The 20,543-nt window shown below is 34.5% G+C and overlaps 1 protein-coding gene across 1 annotated transcript in view; it reads right to left on the bottom strand.

Moving 5' to 3' along the window:
* MALRD1 (MAM and LDL receptor class A domain containing 1) overlaps window positions 1-20,543 on the bottom strand; it is a 689,301-nt gene that overhangs the window by 404,718 nt on the left and 264,040 nt on the right. Inside the window, exons 22-24 of the mRNA XM_055354139.2 lie at window positions 12,858-13,014; window positions 9,305-9,415; window positions 5,393-5,606 (exon numbers count right to left, since the gene is read on the bottom strand). Coding sequence (XP_055210114.2) covers window positions 5,393-5,606; window positions 9,305-9,415; window positions 12,858-13,014 — 482 coding nt within the window. The remainder of the gene's footprint in view (window positions 1-5,392; window positions 5,607-9,304; window positions 9,416-12,857; window positions 13,015-20,543) is intronic.

Here is a 20,543-nt window from a genome sequence, read left to right as displayed (position 1 = left end):
ATTTTTTCTGTTTTATTTAATGATATATACTAGGGGTCTTAAAAATTGCTTGCCATATAACAACTGCCCAATAAATATATATTAATTAAACAGTTTTGTCTTTATTTTTCGTTATTCTTGGCAGGGTTTTGAAAATTTTATTGGTCTTCTGAAGTCCTCCATCTTAGATTTGTGTTCTATTTCATTAATTTGTGCTATTACCTAATTGGTTTCTAATATAATTTTTTAAGGCAATACATTTTTCTCTATCTACTGGCTTAGCAAATGCCCACAGTTTATGTTATGCAATATTCTTGTTATTTCTGTTTCAAAACATTTTTTAACTTAATGTGATTTAGGAGGGGGGCATGGGCTATTAAAAGTGTCTTTTTCCTAAACAACGGGAGTTTCCTAGACATTGTCTTGTCATTGATCTCCAGCCTAATTCAGAAGGTATACCCTAGGTGACTTTAACCCATCAAAAATTACTACTTAAAATTATAACCCTTTTTTGTTCCTTGCTAAATGTTCTGTGTGTGCTTGAAAATGATACATATCTGAAGCTGTGAAACTGTGTTACATATGCCCTTAGGTGCAGATCACTGACTGTGTTGGTCAACTCTATTGCATCCTTACCACAGCACAAAGTTAAAACATTTGGAGAATGCCTGAGATACTCTGAATTGTGTCTCATCCGTAAATAAGCTAATTAGAATGTATTTGGAAGCTAATAAAATGGTTGTTTCCCATAGAAGTCTCTGTATCAATGGCATGATTATGTTCAAATAAGATTTTAGAGTTCCTAGATACACAAATCACTTTGACTACATCCTGTATTGTAGAAGTGTTATTCAGATTATTTTTTAAAATTACTTTTTTATAGATTCTTGCTTTCAGAGTCTACACTGATATACAGATAATTAAAGCAGGATGTACATGTTTATATTACAAAGGATTTCTAAGTACTTTATTCTCTTTGTAGCAATTGTGAATGGGAGTTCACTCATGATTTGGCTCTCCGTCTGTTATTGGCTGTCGGGGGGTGGGGGGCTAGGGGAGAGACAGCATTAGGAGAAATGCCTAATGTAGATGACGGGTTGATGGATGCAGCAAACCACCATTGCACGTGTATATCGATGTAACAAATCTGCATGTTCTGCACATATACCCCAGAACTTAAAGTATAATAATAATAAAAAATTTTTTCTCCATGAAACATCTTATATCTTTAAAAAGAGTTGATTTCTTTCATTCTTTCTGCTATTCCTAGATGTTATATTTCTACCTAATCACATTTTCAAAGCCTTCTCAGAGTTGTGATATGTGTTCAGGCTTTACTTAGAATTCTCACAACAAAGCAAAGAAAGGAGACTGTGGAATTTAAACCCAAATACATAGTTGGTTGCCAGCCAAACTTTTGAAATCAGTTGCTATGGTGATTCTTTTAATATTGTCTTTCTCTTCTTCTGGGTCAAATTAGGGCATCAAAGTTCATAGCATATAAATATCATAACACCACTTATAATTCATATGGCAGATTCCAGCCACTTTATAACTAAAACATAACATTTAAGACCAGTAGACTGGAAACACAGTTGAACTTTTAAAAAAAATTAGCAATGCTATGTTAAAAGAAATAATTCTCATGTAATGGCAACCAATGCCAAAATCAGGTTTATTCTGATTTGTTTGTTTGTCCTAGGAGCTGAAAAAGTTTTACTTTTCCTATGCATTATTTGGAACTAATTCAGCTTTGTTGCTCTAATACTACCGGTATGAATATGCCCACTCAAATCTAAAAAAAAAAAAAAAAAGAACAAGAGGTTTTGCAATCATTCACCAAAAAGCACCTTCTGATACAACTTATCCTCCAAAGGCTCATGATTACTTTTGCCTTTAGGTTTGAAATAAAAGAACTAACAAGACAGTATGTTTTTAATATGTTTCCGATTCCCTTGGTAAATCAGCATACTTTCCCTAATACAGAGAGAAATTCCTAGAAATACACACAACTTTAGAGCCTAAATACAAAGAGTTCAAGAAATATTTAGCCAGAAATAAAATGATACCTTGAATTCTGAAACATTACACTAAACTATATCTCTAGGAAAGAGATACACTGGAAACATTACAAATAAAATTCAAAAGCATTATATGTGCTCTATTTAACTGTTAACCTTATTTGTGTAATATTTAAGTGAAAATGACAATGAAGAAAATCTACAAGCAAATAACTAATAGCAGAAAATATTCATAAGGTAAAGATAAATATTAATAAATACAGAATTCCAGAGTAGCAAAATATTGTCCCTTTTTCACATAATAATGGATATAATAAATAATCCAAAATTGAAGGAATATATAGTCATGTGATTTTAAAAGGACATCTATGTCTATAACTGTAGAGAATAAGTTTTGTTTTCAACTGATACAGTAATTGTCATATTTATGGGGTACAGTGTAATGTTTTCATATATGTATGTATTATAGTACTGATAAAACCAAAGTTAACACTTATCATCTCTCAAACACTTGTCATCTCTTGGTAGTAAAAACATTAAGTTTTTTTTTTTAAGATTCAGTTATACACAAAAGTGATAAGGTATACGCAGGAAAATGAAGCTGGAACTCTACCTTTTATCATACACAAATATAAACTCAGGACAGATTAAAGACTTAAAGGCAAGACCTAAAACTATAAAAATTCTAGAAGAAAACCAAGGAAACTGAATTTTTCACAACAGCCTTGGCAAGGAATTTATGACTAAATCATCAAAAGCAATTGAAATGAAACCAAAACTTGACAAGTGGGACCTAATTAAACTAAAGAGCTCTGCACAGAAAAAAAAAAAAAAAAAAAAACACCTACCAACAGAGTAAACAGACAACCTACAACACAGCAGAAAATAGTCACAGACTACGCATACAACAAAGGTCTACTTTCCTGAATCCATAAAGAATTTAGTCAATTCAACAAACAAAAAACAACCCCATTAAAAAGTGGGCAAAGGACATCAACAGACACTTTTCAAAAGAAGATAAACAAGGGGCAACAAACATATGAAAGAAATGGTCTGTATCACTAATCATCAGAGAAATGCAAATCAAAACCACAGTGAGATACCATCTTACACTAGTCAAAATGGCCAGTATTAAAAAGCCAAAAAAGAACAAATGTTGGCGAGGTTACCGAGAAAAGGGAAAGCTTACACACTGCTGGTGGGAATGTAAATTAGTTCAGCCACTGTGGAAAGCAGTTTGAAGACTTCTGAAAGAACTCAAAGCAGAATTACCATTTGACCCAGCAATTCCATTATTGGGTATATAACCAAAGGAAAATAGATCTTTTTCCCGAAAAGATACACGCATTCCTATGTTCATCAGAGCACGATTCACAATAGCAAAGACATGGAATCAATCCAGGTGCCCATCAATGGTGGATTGAATAAAGAAAATCTGTTACATATACACCATGGAATAATACACAGTCATAAAAAAATGAAATCAAGTCCTTTGCATCAACATGGACACAGGTGGAGGCCATAATTCTAAGTGAATTAATGCAGGAACAGAAAACCAAACACTGCATATTCTCACTTATAAGTGGATGCTCAACACTGGGCAAATGTGGACATAAACATGGGAACAATAAGAGCTGGGGACTACTAGAGTGGAGAGAGGGAGAGGAGGAAAAGGGCTAAAAATCTATTGTGTCCTATGCTCACTATCTGGCTGACAAGACTAATCATACCCCAAATCTCCCCATCACACAATATACAAGAAACCTGCAAATGTACCACTGATTCTAAAATAAAAGTTGAAATAATTTTTTTTTTTTAAAAAGAAGTGGTGTGGTAGCTTGGGCAAAACATTGGATCATAAATCAAAATACTTGAGTTCTAATGAGAACACATGGACAAAGGGAGGGGAACATCATACACCAGGGCCTGTCAGATGGTAGGGGGCTAGGGGAGGGATAGCATTAGGAGAAATACCTAATGTTGATGGGTGCAGCAAACAACCATGGCATGTGTATACCTATGTAACAAACCTGCATGTTGTGCACATGTACCCGAGAACTTAAATAATAAATAAAATACTTGTGTTCTAGGACCAACTCTGTCAGTACAAGTTTTATGAACTTTGACAAAACCTACGGCACTCTTGTTGACAGCTTCATCTGTTGACTGCACTAATAATATCTTTCCCACGTACCTCTCAAGACTTCTGAAGTTCAAATGAAGATTAATAAATAAAAAGGCTTTGAACATTAAAAGTTCTATGTATATGTGAGCTCTATATACTGAAGTTGTTCATGATATTCCAGGTTTGGTTCCAAGAAGCAAATAATATCAAACTGCAATATTCTAGCTCAGAAATTATGAAAGGTAATGGTGACATAATTTGTCAACCTTCATTTTGACAATTTATATTCACCTCACTTGCAGTTAAATGAAGCAACAATTGGACTATGTTGCACAATCTTACAGGCTTAGCAGAATGAGTACATATGGTGCATTTAGCTAAGGATATTTTAATATACGGTGTTCATTATGAGTTGATCTCCTTTAACCATATCACACAGCTGATATGTATCTCCTTGAGAGATCACTTTGTCTATTTTATATACAGGTATTTATCAGTGTGTTGATTTTTTTTAACAACCTATCACATCTGACAATATACACAGAGAAATGACAATCCTCTGAAACGCATCAGAGGCTGTAGGCTCACCAGTCCTGCATGAATTGTCTTTAATGAAAATTTTGCCTGCCATTTTTCAAAAAAAAAAATTATTTCAGGCCAGGCACAGTAACTCATGCCTGCAATCTCAGCACTCTGGGCAGCCAAGGCAGGCAGATCATGAGGTCCAGAAATCAAGACCATCCTGGCCAACATGGTGAAACCCCATCTGTACTAAAAATACAAAAAATAGCTGGGCATGGTGGCAGGCACCTGTAGTCCCAGCTATTCGGGAGGCTGAGGCAGGAGAATCACTTGAACCTGGGAGGCGGAGTTTGCAGTGAACCGAGATCACGCCACTGCACTCCATCCTGCAACAGAGTGAGATTCCGTCTCAAAAAGAACAAACAAACAAACAAAAAAAACTTTCATATGAAAAATACTTGTTTCCATTCTGTTTTTCTTTGGACACCTGTTTTCCAATTTATCTCCAATTAACACACACATACACACACACACACACACACACACAGCCATCAATTGGTTTTAAATGAATTATGATTATAAATGAATTATTCAGAGAAAGGAGGGAATGTGTCAAGTTAAATCACCTTACCTTCCCCTGGTGTTGAGATACACACACCCTGCACGTTTCAACAATAAACACAGCTATTGAGTAAGGTTGTGGGAGTTGAAGGCAAAAGTAAGAAAACAGAACCCTTTTACTTACAGCAAATGAAAGTAGTCTCATCTGAATTATCAGCACAATCATTTACAAAATCACACAGCTTGTCTTTGGCAATGCAGTGCTTATTAGCACACATGAATTCATGAGCAGTACACTTTCTCTCTGGGCTAAGCAAAGGGGAGCAATCTTGGAAGGAAATATCATCCACTGCTACATCTCCTATGTAACTGATACCACGTTTGGCTCTGAAGACAATCTAAAAAAAAAAAAAAAAGCCAATTACAGTTAAACTGTCAATCAAGAAGTTCAAAACCTGGGCAAACACTAAGTATCAAGCACATCAAGCGTGAATCTGTTTTTTGTTGTTTGTTTTTTGTTTTTGTGTTTGTTTTTTATGTCCCTATGTTGAAAGTGACCCAGGAAATTTAAGGACCATTTAAGACCTAGGTCATCCTCAACACCTAAGAATGTGGGAGTGGCAACACCACTGGCTTATGTCTAGATTTTTAGGATATGGGTCTAGAAAATTTGCAGGAGACACCAATCCACTACTGCCTTTGCCAGCTCTCAGATCTCCAACAAGACCTACTCCTGTTTTAGAGCATCACTGCACAGGAAAGCAATAGATCAGATGACATAAAGTACCAAGAGTGAAAAGATACAAGTAGATTCTTTATTTTGCTCAATTCTTGTCATTCGTCAGATCTCTCCATTCCTACTATTTGAAAGCTAAAAGATAAGTCCTCAATACCATGAGTTTTTTTTTTTAATTGGACACATCTTTGGAATTGAAATGATTTTGATTTGCTTTTGATTCATGTATGTGATGAGTAGAATCTTCATGTGTCCTATTGTTTGACAATGATTTCCCACGTGTGTGGACTTCAGTAGAATCAGGAAAAATGAAGAATAGTAACAGGAATCATTAATGCTTTTACAAATTCCATCTTCAATTTATTAACAACACCATTGCTTAGAATAAAAATGAACGTTGTTTCACAGGTACATAAAGCATCACATATTCTGCAGTTTACGATTTTTCAGAGAAATGAATTCAGTCTTTTTATTAAGTTTTTCTGCAAGCTAAGTATGTATATGTTAACATAAGAAATATTGAGATATTTCAAAATAAATTTAGAACAATTGGAGGCGAGTTAACAAGGACAGTTTTACTTTAGTGATTTTGTACAAAATATTTACTGTTACCATATTTAGAAATATCTTTTGACCAATTCTGGACAATTATTTTTCTTAAAAGAAATAATTATAGTTTTTTTTTCCTTCAGATGCGGTAGGTCTTTATACTATTGTGTGAACCTAGGTGTTCTCCTCTTAACATGAGAGGTTGGAATAATTGAAATCATGCCTCTCACATTATCAAAAAAATATATAACTGTGTTCAAATATTGACTTTACATAAAAGGAATAGACTGCTCTTCATAGTAGGTGAGCTTGGAAAGAAAAAAATATTAGTAAGATAGATGAAGAGCTTGAAAGTGATTAAAAGAGATGAAACCAGAAAGTATAATAAGGACTATGACTTCCTTAAAAGGGAAATTCAGCCATGGAAAAATATTGATATGCAAAATATAAAAGATACTCTATTATCTGGATAGTCTGAAATTTCAATATATGCTGCAATGCTCTGTGAATAAGAAATCAGATAATGCAATGAGTGCTGCACTGTTAACTGGCTTATCTTCTGCCATATAGGTACAATCTCAGATGCTTGCCTTGTTCAAATAATCAAATCATCACTTATATCTCAATGCTTCATATAAGGTTGGTTGGGATTCCCTAGACTTTAATACGGAATGTGATTAACTGTTATTAAAAAAGAGAGAAACTACAATGCATCTTTCTTCAGACAGAATATAGTCAGGGTTAATTATTTTGTAAAATTTGGTAGACAATGTAGCACGGCAGTTGCACTGTGGACTGGTGGAAGGCCTGACCTTGTCTACAGTCAGCCTCTGCCATTTGTAGTTACATAACTAGAACAAAAGACCTAACATCTGGGTATTTCTGTATTCTAATTTATAATATGGAGATAATAATACTATGTAACTCATAAGGTTATTGTGAAAGCAAAATGAGTAAATATTTTAAAAATTCATAAATACTATGTAGCATTCAGTAACTGCTACATATGCAATTGCTCGAATAGTAAAAATTATTGTAATTAAATATTTTGTTTAAATTTGGGGGGGGGGGTTCCCAAATAAAATTATACAAGCTTCCCAGTGATGCTTCAGCATACCATTTCTAAAAATATTTTATATGTTTCCCCAAGGGCTAGAGGCAGTCTTCTTTGTGAGACTAAAGAGAACGATCTTGTAAGAAATGGCAGAATCACGAAGAGTGTGCCTAACTAACCACTGTCTCTCTCGTGCATGGTGCATAGCAATGTGCTTTGCACGTAGTAAGTGCTTAATATGGAAGAAATCACACATAAAACAGCAAATATTCACAAGCCATTAACATTTACTTTTAAGAGTCAAAAAAATCAGGGGAATACTCCTTTTTAATCCGAATATGTGAAAAATTAGAAATTCAGAATGGCTAAATTAATAATTGATTGTATGTGCTGAAATTCCCCTTAGTATCACTTCAAACACGATTTTACTATACAAATATTTTACATGCACAGAACTAGTTAAGACTTCATCTCCTGGGGTGGAAGCCCAAGTGTGGCAGAGTAGAATCTTCTACATGTTCTTGCTGAGATTTCTTCTCGCCTCAGTTTAAAGACCTGAGAGGCTGAACAGTTGGGATCCCTCTAATAAAAAGTTTCATGTTGCGCAAGGCTATGAAACCGATACTCAGTCTTCACTGCTTCAGGTTGAACTTCCTTCTTATGCATATCCTAAATTATCTACAAGGGATTCATAAGAAAACTGGATTCCAGAGAGAGGCAAAAGATACATGGGATTTACTACACCTATCATTCCAAGAAATTGGCTGTTACACTTTTCAGTGCTTTTATACAATGGAAGCCTGTATACTCCCACTGGAGTTGAGAGGAGCTGACCTATCAGAGAAGGCACATGATTGCAGATGTATTTATCTGAACATTCACAGCCAACTTGGCTACCCCAGCTGCACATGGAAGAGTGAAAATGCAATATTTAACAAGAATTTTATCCCTTCTATCTGGAGATAAATGGCTCTAAATTCATGGAATTAAGACCCAGGCAGTTAAGACTAAGAAGAAAATGTTGTACACAAATGGCTCTGTGTTCTCACTCTGCTTATTCAAATTTTAACAAATCTTCAGAGCTAAGCCTCATCTTCTGAGAAAATTCCCAATAAAACAACAGCCAATGGAGGTCTTGCTTTCTTGGTAATCCATAAGAAATATGCTTTGTGCCAAACATTTCAGCACATGCTTATTTCCAGTTTAAACATTTTCATCTTCGTACTAGTACTTTTCTTTAGTTATTAATATGTATAGGTCTGATCCTCTTACTACTATCAGAAATTCCATGAAGACAAATACAGCATTACACAATACTGTGCCTCCCAAGAATATTTTTAAATTAGGTGAATCTATTCCCTATAATAAGGTTTAATAATATAATATGTTTTCCAAAGACTATCTTTTAAATTAGGGTTGAAAGAATTAATTGCTGTACAAGCTCTGAGAATATATTTGCAAAACAGAGGTAAATGTTCCTTATACAAGTGAGGCTGATTGGGGAGTGAAGGAAGGTTTTTATTCAAATTAAATGTTCCTAGAGGTACGAATATCTGCTTGGAAGAAATTAGAGTATTCTGAAGTTGTCAATCCCTTATGTAAAATGCTCCATGGAGTGTTAAGCGTGGTGTCCACGCATCCACAGAACACATCAAAAAGGGAACGGGGGCAAGAAGACTGTGAGTAGAGAAGGAAATAAATGAGGATGAAAAAAATCAGCAGAACTCACTCACCCCATAACTACCTGTATTACACACCTGTGTATGTGAACGAATGCCTAAAAACACTTCTGCTCTCTTCCACTGTGCACCTTGCTGTCCAGTTTGAGCCCACAATTTAGAAGTAACGTTATCTTTCTTGATGAGTACCTACAGAGATAAATCAAGTAAAAGGCGTTGAAGTATTTTATCTTGAGAAATTGCAAACATGTAGAATTCTTCCAGTTTTTTTTTTTTTAGTTGCAATATCAACATGAAGTCCTGGAGAGAAGAGCTAAGATATTTTTTATTAGATATCTTTGTTTTCTACAGCATTGTGCCCCTAGCGTACCTCACAAGCTTTCTACAATAAAGATGTGCATGAATATCTGTCAGTCAAGTCCTAAGGTATCTGGGCACCATTTAATTAAGAACTCAACTACATTAACTTTTTAAAAATCTGGCAGCAGTAACAATTGCTGTTTTATATATTAAATAATATTCATGTGGTCAAATGAGAAAGTATGGCATTGCTTACTAAAACACTCTTTTGAGAATGATCTTTCTCATTAGACGGTTCCAGAGAGGCAGTAATGTTACAATGTCAGCTCATTTCATTGTAAGCACACAGATGGGTAAGATGAGTGAGCATCTATTTATGCTGCGCCAGTAAGAGCTTCCTGCCCAACAGCCATGAAACAAACATATTCTCATCAGTACTGTACCCCCAATGTAAAGCAGAATCCAGATTACTCTCAGGAAACTATTATGGCTCTTCTTTTAGAATGATACAAAATGAGCCATGAAGAGAGTAACTAAGGCTCAAAGGAGAGTGGAACAATTTCTGATTTTAAAATAACTGACTTACATAGTGTATTAAATGATTTCACAACATTACTTTTTAAAAATAGAATTTATACAACCAAATAATTATTCAGATAAAAGATTTATGAAAGTCCTGACTTTTAAAAGTGAAGATGAATTTTAATGATTTCATTATCTGTTTTTTTAATTAAATTCACATTTTTAAAATATAATTGGAGTTTCCAGAGTCATAGAAAAAATAATGTGTTACTAGCAAAACTATCATGAAATGATCAGTCTATAAAATTCAAATTAATTTGGAACATTATCAAGGTCAAGAAAATATCATTTCTAACCAATAAGTAAAAATCAATTTTGAAAGGCACTGAAAAAAATGTATAGCAAACGAGTCTTCTTTATATTAATACCACACTATATACAAATCACTGAGAAAAAATATGTTCAAGAAACTTACTAATGCAAGTTAATGTTATTTTATTTATCCATGCACAAAATAAGGCACTGATATCATTTTATTCATTTTATAATTCCATACTTACAAAATTTTAATCCTTTTAAAAAAGTTCATCTACCAATACCAAATTTTATACTGAAAAAATGAAAGCATATTTCACGTCATCAATCTTAACCCCACAATATTCCAGGCAAATAATTCTCATTTTATTGACAAAAATCTTACAGTAAGTTGTAGTAATTGTTTTGCCTGAAAACATTTTTAAAAAGTCAATTTACAACAAGTTTTAACGTCAACCCAGAAGACCATTTGGATGTCTTTAGATTATTAAACATAACCATGCGTGTATACACACAAATATACTTTTTAACTGTTTTCAGAACGAAGTCTCACATTATAAAAAAATTCTAAAATTGCTATGAAATTTTATATGTTTTTTGAAAGAAACTATGTTTATCTCAAGTTTCTTTAGAAAAATGAGTAACAATAGCCAGGAAAATCCTAGAATAAAACAAAATAGGAGTCAGGGTAGCACCTACTACTAATATTGCAATCAACCTTTTGGAAAACATATGACCTAGCAGTTAGTCACAGTCTGTATCTTTCTACTGGGGAAAACGAAAGCAGGAAACTCACGTCTAATCTTGTTGCAAATATGCTAGAGATTTCTTGGCAAGTTAATAGTATTTAAAAAGGGGAGAGTCCTTATCAATAGATTGCTTCCAGCAAGATAGTCCTACTCTAAAACTGCTCATAGTACATACAATTCTGGAATTCACAGATTTATTTCAGACAGGGCTTCCTGGAAAGAAACACATAAGCTATGAAACACAATAAACAGAGATGCTCCAAAATTGAGTTGGCTTCTTCAATATAACTGAGGTGTCTACGCATATTACTCACGAACTTTATGCATTATTCTCTACCAGGGCATATACAGTATGGGAAGACAGGACTTGGGAATCTGAATTAATATTCCAGAACTCTTCTCTGGCCTGTATATGTTGGATGCCCCAGAAAAAAAAAATACAGGACTCTCTGAAAGAATAGTTAATTCCAGAGACAGGACAGGATAAAAATAAGGTGAAGTTTGTAACATCTTGGCCAAATAGAAAGAATATGCTCAAAGAATAATGGGCCTTTTTAGAGAGACATGGAGGTTCGTTAAGAGGGACTCATTTCCAAATCTGAGACAATTTGAGGAGCAAATAAATAATAATACTAATAGATTATAATACATTGACTAAAATAGAAACTTATGAGTCCACATTGATATAAAACAGTAAATGAGCAAACAAATAGAGGGATGAGAATTTTTTTTCCAACATGAATCCAACCTACAAATGTGGACAGAATAATTGAGTTAGAAAACCACAATTAGGCAATCAGCATTGTAAAATTAGTTCAAGCAAAAAAAAAAAAAAAAAAAAGCCACTACTGAAGGCAAAAATTTGTGGGTAAAATGGAGATGAAATAAAAATTTTACATGTCCTTAAAATATCTCTTCGCAAAATATTTATTGATAACAAAAAAAAAACAAAAGTAATGGAGCTTATAAGGATCACTAACAGGATGCAATAAAAATAACACGATATTGGTTATATAATACGAAAAAAGAGCTTAACACAATAAAATTAAACTAAGAGACATTTTACAAAATGACTTGGCTATCGGCTTTTAAAATATCAAGTTTATAAAAACCTAGGGAAGATAAGGAATTATTCCTGTTTGAAAGACAGTAGAAAGAAATAACTTGGTATAATATATTATCCTATACTGGATTTTTCTTTTTCTATAGGGGACATTACCAGGACAACTCGTTTTTTTTAAAAAAAAAAATAAGATCTCTGAGTGAAGTGTATATTGGAGTTGTCTGTGCTGTTCTTGAAAAATTTTATGAGTTTAAAACAGCTTAATTTTTTTAACAGAGAAACATTTTGAAAAAGACTATTACAGAATGTAGCACTACTACCATCAAAGGCAACAAGAAGACACATCCAGATATTACCCAAGTGTATATATTTATTTGATTGTGGTTATACTCAGAACACTGATACTGAAACCTGCATATGTTTCAAGTGTAAAATAGTATTACCCAGAAGCTCTAACCTCAGCATAGAGACAACATTCATAATTAAATAGAATAAAAATTACTTATTAGCTATTCATGTCCAATTCTGCTAAAGCTTTTACTCCATATACCACTATAAATCTAGTGAAGTGTTGGTAATTGTCCATTTTCACTTATTAACAGAATATATTTTAATGATACCAAATTATGCACTGTGAACTTTTACAGAGAAAATTCAGAAAATGTGATTGCCTAAGCAGTACCTGGAGAGAACCAATGGTGGCCCCATTCATATGTGTCCAGAACACCAAGGTACATTTTGGTCCCGTGAGTGAAATGATAGGAGTGAGAATGTCAGCCGTGTCACCAAATTTCCCATTAGAACTGTCAGCATACAGGTACCAGCCATCTGTGGTATTTCTGGAAAAGGAATTTATCATATTATAAAAAGAATAAGAGGCCGGGCGCGGTGGCTCACGCCTGTAATCCCAGGAATTTGGGAGGCTGAGGCAGGTGGGTCACCTGCAGTCAGGAGTTCGAGACCAGCCTGGCTACCATGATGAAACACCATCTCTACTAAAAATACGAAAAAATAAGCTGGGAGTGGTGGCGTGTGCCTGTAATCCCAGCTATTCAGGAGGCTGAGGCAGGAGAATCGCTTAAACCCAGGAGGTGCAGGTTGCAGTGAGCCGAGATCGTGCCATTGCACTCCCGTCTGGGCAACTAGAGCAAAACTCCGTCTCAAAAAGAAGAAGAATATTGTGAAACATAGTACAGTTTGTCACTAACCATATTTTATTGCTTTATATTTTTTCCTAAAAGTATAATGTGTTATATAGCTTAATTATGGTCCATTATCTTCATCAGAAATAATACTTCTGCCACTTTGATTTTGAACCCATAGTCCTTGCAATGATATCAATTGGTACAATGTGTATAAAATTATGACAAAGACTGAAACTACCAAATCTGTAATAACTTGGTTGATATTTTTACAATAATACCACTAATACTCTAATCAGCTTTTTAGAGCTCATTTTAATGTGAATAAAATGAGGCCCTAAAGCACTGATTGCCTTTAGAAGAAACACAAAAGGAAGGGAAAAACATGAATAAGTAGGAGATGAAAAACAGGAAACTGGTCTGGGCTTCAACTTATCAGTCTCAAAAGGTTTCCATTCAAATTTACTCTCTCTATATTGATTTAGCTCAGTTTCACTTCAACACATTTTAGTAACCTTGTATATAATTTTAAAGAATATCCTTTCTTTCCTAGGCTTATATTAAAAAGGAAAAATAATGATGGAAACAATTAAATACGAAATTTTTTTGCCATAAAAGAAATAATTTATGACCCTACTTGGACAATTAATTCAAAAAAGAGAATAAAACATTAAAGTCATTCTAGGTTATATACAGCTTTTTGAAGCATAAAGAAGTGATCCGCACAGTTTGGGTATTCTGGCACTCTGTTTTGGATTAGCTTGATTTCTTGCCACTTTCTAAATTAAACATAGATGCTAGAAACTACAGAGTTTAAATTTGCTTCTTATTAAAGCTATTTTATTTTGAAATTTTTTATCATTTTGGGGGAATTATGAAGAGCAAACAGATGGAAAGAGAGGTGGAAGTAGTCATTCAGTCACCATGTATTTACTGAGTGCTCAGTCTTGCAGGTCTTGCCAGTGGCTGTCCAAGTTTCTACGAATATAACTGTCTGCAAAAGACACAGCAGGGTTTGGCCTCAGGCCTCCTCATTTACTAGATGGTCAATTTAAGGCAGATTATTTAACTTCTCTAAACATCTTAGTTTCTTCATTTCAGAAAATGAGACAGTTCCATGTATGGTGTTAATAAGAATCATAAATAAAATATGTGGAATATCTAACACAGTACCTGGCCCATTTATATATTTAAAAAATGGTAGTTGTAATTTGTGGTTATATATATATCATACATTCTTCCTAATGAAATAAGTAGTGTCATGCAAACCACAGAGTTATGAGTTAATTTTTAAGACGCAGAATTATCATTTATATTTATCTGAATTATGTCTCAGTGAAAAAGCATTTCCAGCTTTCTTATATATCATACGTTAAATATCCCAGTATAACAGGGATACGCAGAACAAAGATGTATATACTTATACATCCAGATACATACAGGCAACAGTCAAGAAAAAACTGCATGCACATATCTATATGTATATGATTTATTTAACCTTTAAATCTTTCTTTAAGCAAATGTCAGGATTATTATAATTTTATACTTCATTGAAAATTATTTCAATGTGCTACTTCTAAATGTCCACCAGGAAATTGAGTTCTACTTATGAGATATAGCTTGAATTGTCCATGCCTCTCCAATTTTAATGCTACCACCTCATTAAATTTTTACTACCTCTTGCTTAGAATAATAAATCTCCTCATTGGTCTTTCACATCTACCGTTGATTCACTCTATTCATTCTTCACACATCACTTAGAATAATTTTTTAATGGAGATTGGATTAAATCATGTGCCCCAATCCACTTCTTAAAACCTGCTAAGGTCTTTTTAATTGACATAGGATACCAGGAAGTGGGAGCAAGAAGGAAAAAAGTGAAGTTGATTAATGGGTGCAAACATACAGTTTAATGGAAGAAAAAGATCTAGTGTTTGATAAATCAGTAGAGTGACTATAGTTTACAATAATCTACTGTACACTTCTAAGTGGCTAGAAAGGAATAGTTCAGATGTTTCTAACAAAAAGAAAAGACAAATATTTAAGGTGATGAATATCCCAGGTATGCTGATTTGATCTTTGTGATCTAGCTGAATGTATTAAATTATCACATGTACTCTGGAGCTATGTACATCTATCATGCATCAATTAAAACATAGTTTTGAAATAATTAAAAATATATATTTAATATGGCTTACAAATCTCTACATAACTTATCTCTGTCTCCCAGTAGGAATGGGAGCTGGGAAGAGATGATTCCCATCATCCTTCCTGAGCCAATACAATCTGACTCCAGTACAACACTGCATGTGTGAATTATCAAACAAATTGATTTAAAGATTAAATGAAATCCCAACACATTCCCAATAGACTTTATTTTTCAGAAATTGGAAAACTAATGTTAATGAAATACAAGAAGACAGGAATAGCCAATTTTATCATGAGAAGAACAGAGGTGCAGGACTTAATCAGACATCAAGACTCCTTCAGGCCGGGCGCGGTGGCTCACGCCTGTAATCCCAGCACTTTGGGAGGCCGAGGCGGGTGGATCACGAGGTCAGGAGATCGAGACCATCCTGGCTAACACGGTGAAACCCCGTCTCTACTAAAAATACTAAAAAAAAATTAGCCGGGCGTTGTGGCGGGCGCCTGTAGTTCCAGCTACTCGGGAGGCTGAGGCAGGAGAATGGCGTGAACCCAGGAGGCGGAGCTTGCAGTGAGCCGAGATCGCGCCACTGCACTCCAGCCTGGGCGACAGAGCGAGACTCCGTCTCAAAAAAAAAAAAAAAAAAAAAAAAAAAGACTCCTTCAGGACACAAGCATGGGCAAAGACTTCATGACAAGAACACCAAAAGCAATTGCAACTAAAGCCAAAATAGACAAATGGGATCTAATTAAACCAAAGAGCTTCTGGTCAGCAAAAGAAACTATCAGAGTGAACAGGCAACCTACAGAATGGGAGAAAATTTTTGCAATATACCCATCTGACAAAGTTCTAATATCCAGAAGCTACAAGGAACTTACAGAAATTTATCAGAAAAAAAAACAACCCCATCAAAAAGTAGTCACAGGATATGAATAGACACTTCTCAAAAGAAGACATTTATGCAGCCAACAAACATGAAAAAAAGCTCATCATCACAGGTCATTAGCGAAATGCAAATCAAAACCACAATGAGATACCATCTCATGCCAGTTAAAATGGTGATAATTAAAAAGACAGGAAACAACAGATGCTGGAGAGGATGTGGAGAAATAGGAATGCTTTTACATTGTTGGTAGGAGTGTAAATTAAATTAGTTCAACCATTGTAGAAGACAGTGTAGCAATTCCTCAAGGATCTAGAACTAGAAATACCATTTGACCCAGCAATCCCATTACTGGGTATTTACCCAAAGGAATATAAATCATTCTACTATAAAGACACATGCACATGTATGTTTATTGCAGCACTATTTACAATAGCAAAGATTTGGAACCAACCCAAATTCCCATCAATGATAGATTGGATAAAGAAAATTTGGCACATATACACCATGGAATACTGTGCAGCCATAAAAAAGAATGAGTTCATGTCCTTTGCAGGGACATGGATGAAGATGGAAACCATCATCCTCAGCAAAGTAACACAGGAACAGAAAACCAAACACTGCATGTTCTCCCTCATAAGTGGGAGCTGAACAATGAGAACACATGGACACAGGAAGGGGAACATCACACACCGGGGCCTGTCGGGGGGTAGGGGTAAGGGGAGGGAGAGCATCACGACAAACACCTAATGCATGCAGGGCTTAAAACCTAGAGGATGGGTTGATAGGTGCAGCTAACCACCATGGCACATGTATACTTATGTAACAAACCTGCACATTCAGCACATATATCCCAGAACCTAAAGTAAAATTTGAAAAAAAAAAAAAAAAGCAGTTTTATAAAACTCAGGTTAGCAGTTTACCAATTCCATTTCATATGTGGCTACAAAAGATAATAACTCTAAAAATTAAGATGTTTTTGTCTACAAATGCATTAAATGTTTTAAATGCAATAAATGCTTTCAGTTTTAAAAAAAGACTCATTATAAAGGTATAGTTATCAGGTGCTATGGTGTGAACATTCGTGTTCCCCCCAAATTCACATGTTGAACTCCTAAATACAAAGGTGATCATCTTATTAAGCAGGGCCTTTGGGGAGTCAATTAAGTGACCTTAATGAGATTAGTGCTCTTACAAAGGAGACCCCAGAGAGCTAGCAAGTCCCTTCTACCGCGTGAGGAAACAGCAAGCAGGCACCATCCGTGAAGGAGGAAATAGGCCCTCACCAGATACCAATTCTGCCAGCACCATGATCCAAGCCTCCAGAACTGTGATAAATAAATGTGTTTCATTTATAAGTCTCTTTGTTTATGAGATTTTTTGTTACAGCAGCCTGAATGGGCTAAAACATTAAGACAGAGTGGAATTAGAACAAGAACAAACAAACAATCCAGAGAACTATAAGAAATAGTCCTGAAACAGATCCACATGTATTTGGACACCTGATTTATGAAAAGTGTGGCTCTTGTGAAGTAGTGATGGAAAGAATAACGTTTTTTATAAATGAACTGAATAAGTTAGTTAGCCATGAGGGGAAAAATGAACCTTGACTGGTATTTCACAGCATTCGAAAATAATAAATTCCAGGTAGATTATACTTGGAATGAAAGCTTATATAACATAACAATATCTTCCTGATGTGGGAGTAAGCAAGTTTGTTTTCAACAGTATATAAAAATCACTAACCATAAAGGAAAATATTGAAAAAAAGAGACTGCATTCAAAATAAGGATTTCTGTTTATCATAAAAATCAATATGATGTAAAGGCCAACCAGTCAATGGGAGAAAACATTTGTATCACATTAAATGAATATAACATTTATTGATTGCTTTCTTTGTAGCATGCACTACGCCAGATGTTCAACTGTGTGTGTGTGTGTGTGTGTATGTCTGTGTATGTTATTATATGTACATATTTATTTAACTATATACCTGCCAGCTAGAACTGGATAAAATATCTCAAAATGTTGATATATTTATTGCTTTACTTAGGGACCATATCCATTTTGTTGTCTACACAGGGTCTAGCAGACCTTCAAAATAGGCAAAATAACCAAGTGAATTTAAAATTAATAAAGCACATGTGTAATAAAAATATAAGGGTGTGACAGAAATTGTAGACTCAGATGAAATTATACATAAAAAGTTGATCATTGTTTCAGGCTGGGGCAAAAATAAAACATAAGAAGAGACAGAACAAGGCTAATAGATCTGGAGACCATGGAGAAATTACGTGACTAGAGGTTACAATTCCAGAAATGATAAAAGCATATGTCACTGGTTCTTCAAGTAGAAGTCCCTGTATTAATTTCCCAGAAACTACACAAATAATAAAAAAAAACCCTAAGGTAACTAAGGTATAATTTCCCCAATCCGACAGAATTCTAGAAAATGCAATCATAAGGACAAATATAAAATAAACTATGGAAACAATTCTCTAATATTATATATCTCTGAAATACCCCTTTCACCTGCAGGGAAAAGAAAAAAAAAGGAGATATGTCAGGAAATCAATTTGAAAAATGCAAACAACAAAACTGCATTTGTGTTTTTATCAAACTGTGAACAGTACAATGTAGCAATATATCATTTGGTTGCCAGTCTTATAGGTATTAATTGGGGGCACATGATGTATGTATGATTCCTAATGGAAAAACGAAGAATTGCATAAACACTTGCCTATGTCTGCAATGAGATTATTCAAGCATACACCTGCAGAGGAAATCAGCTCCTCTCCTGGAATGAGTACAGCAGTAATGACCACAGCTAACAGTACTGTCACTCATAAAATATCAGCATCCCTCTACCAACCTTCAAATTATCTTTTCTCATACAGAGCGGGAAGTAGGACATTTTATAGAAGCATATCTTTTTCTAATAAAACATATCATAAACCACACAGTAGTAAAGGTTTAAGAAAATCATGCTTTACTTTCAGGTGTTGCAAAAGTAAAGATCCAAGGTGATAATGTACAAGTCATTTTAAAAGTCATTACATAAAAAGAGATCTGATTTATAGTCCATGCTATTTTCACAAAAGTTGCCTAGGTCTTACAGGATAATCAGTTTCTAAACTCTTACTATCACACAGATTAAGTAATTAAAACACTGACTGTGTTTTCCTTTGTTGAGAATCTCCTGAGTAGTTACTCTAATTCAATAAGTAGGAAAAAATGCCCATTCTTGAGCAAATCAAGATATTTTTCAGTAAGGCCCATCAACCTTTGGGCCTGGACACACACAGTATGAGAGACATATTCTCCAGGATCAGATGGAATTTGTCCTTTGATTCACTGTGCTAATTTAGGCTGTTTTAGCATATCTGACAAGACATAATCCACTAAAAAAGCTGTTGTGAACAATACTTCGAGCTGCAGAAAATACAAAAAACTTGCTATGGTCTGAAGGTTTAGAGTCCATACCCCAAAATTTCTATGTTGAAATCCTACTCTCCAAGGTAATGTTATTAAGGAGTGGGGCCACTGGGAGGTGGTTGGGTTTTTAGGGTAAAACTGTCATGATTGGGATTACTGTCCTTAGAAAAGAGACCCTAGAACTATCTCAGCTTTTCCACCATGGGAAAACACAGCTAGAAGTCTCTATCTACAAACAAGAAACCTCTCAGCAAATATGTCAGTGCCTTGATCATAGCCTTATTAGCCTTCAGAACTGTGAGAAATATATGTTTGTTGTTTATAAGCAACCCAGTTTATAGCATTTAGAAACAGGGGCCCAAATGAGCCAAGCCAGTGTTCAATAGTACTAGTATTCTTTAAAAAAATTTTTTTTTAGTTTTGATTTTTGTGTGTATCTAGTAGGTGTGTATATCTTTACGGGCACATGAGATATTTTGGTACAGGCATGCATGCGTAATAATTACATCATGGAAAAATTGGTATCTATCTCCTCAAGCATTTATCCTTTCTGTTACAATCTAATCATATTCCTTTAGTTATTTTAAGATGCACAATTATTGACTATAGTCTCCCAGTGTGCTATCAAATAGTAAGTCTTAATCATTCTATTTTTTTGTACCCATTAACTATCCCCACCTCTGCCTTGCTCCCCATACTACCCTTCTCAGACTCTGATAACCACCATTCTATTCTGTATCTCCATGAGTTCAATTGTTTTAT

Source organism: Gorilla gorilla, chromosome 8 (assembly GCF_029281585.2).
Source record: "Gorilla gorilla gorilla isolate KB3781 chromosome 8, NHGRI_mGorGor1-v2.1_pri, whole genome shotgun sequence".
Classification (NCBI taxonomy): Eukaryota; Metazoa; Chordata; class Mammalia; order Primates; family Hominidae; genus Gorilla; species Gorilla gorilla.
The sequence above is the reverse complement of the archived record's forward strand: the minus strand, read 5'-3'. Positions and strand labels throughout refer to the sequence as shown.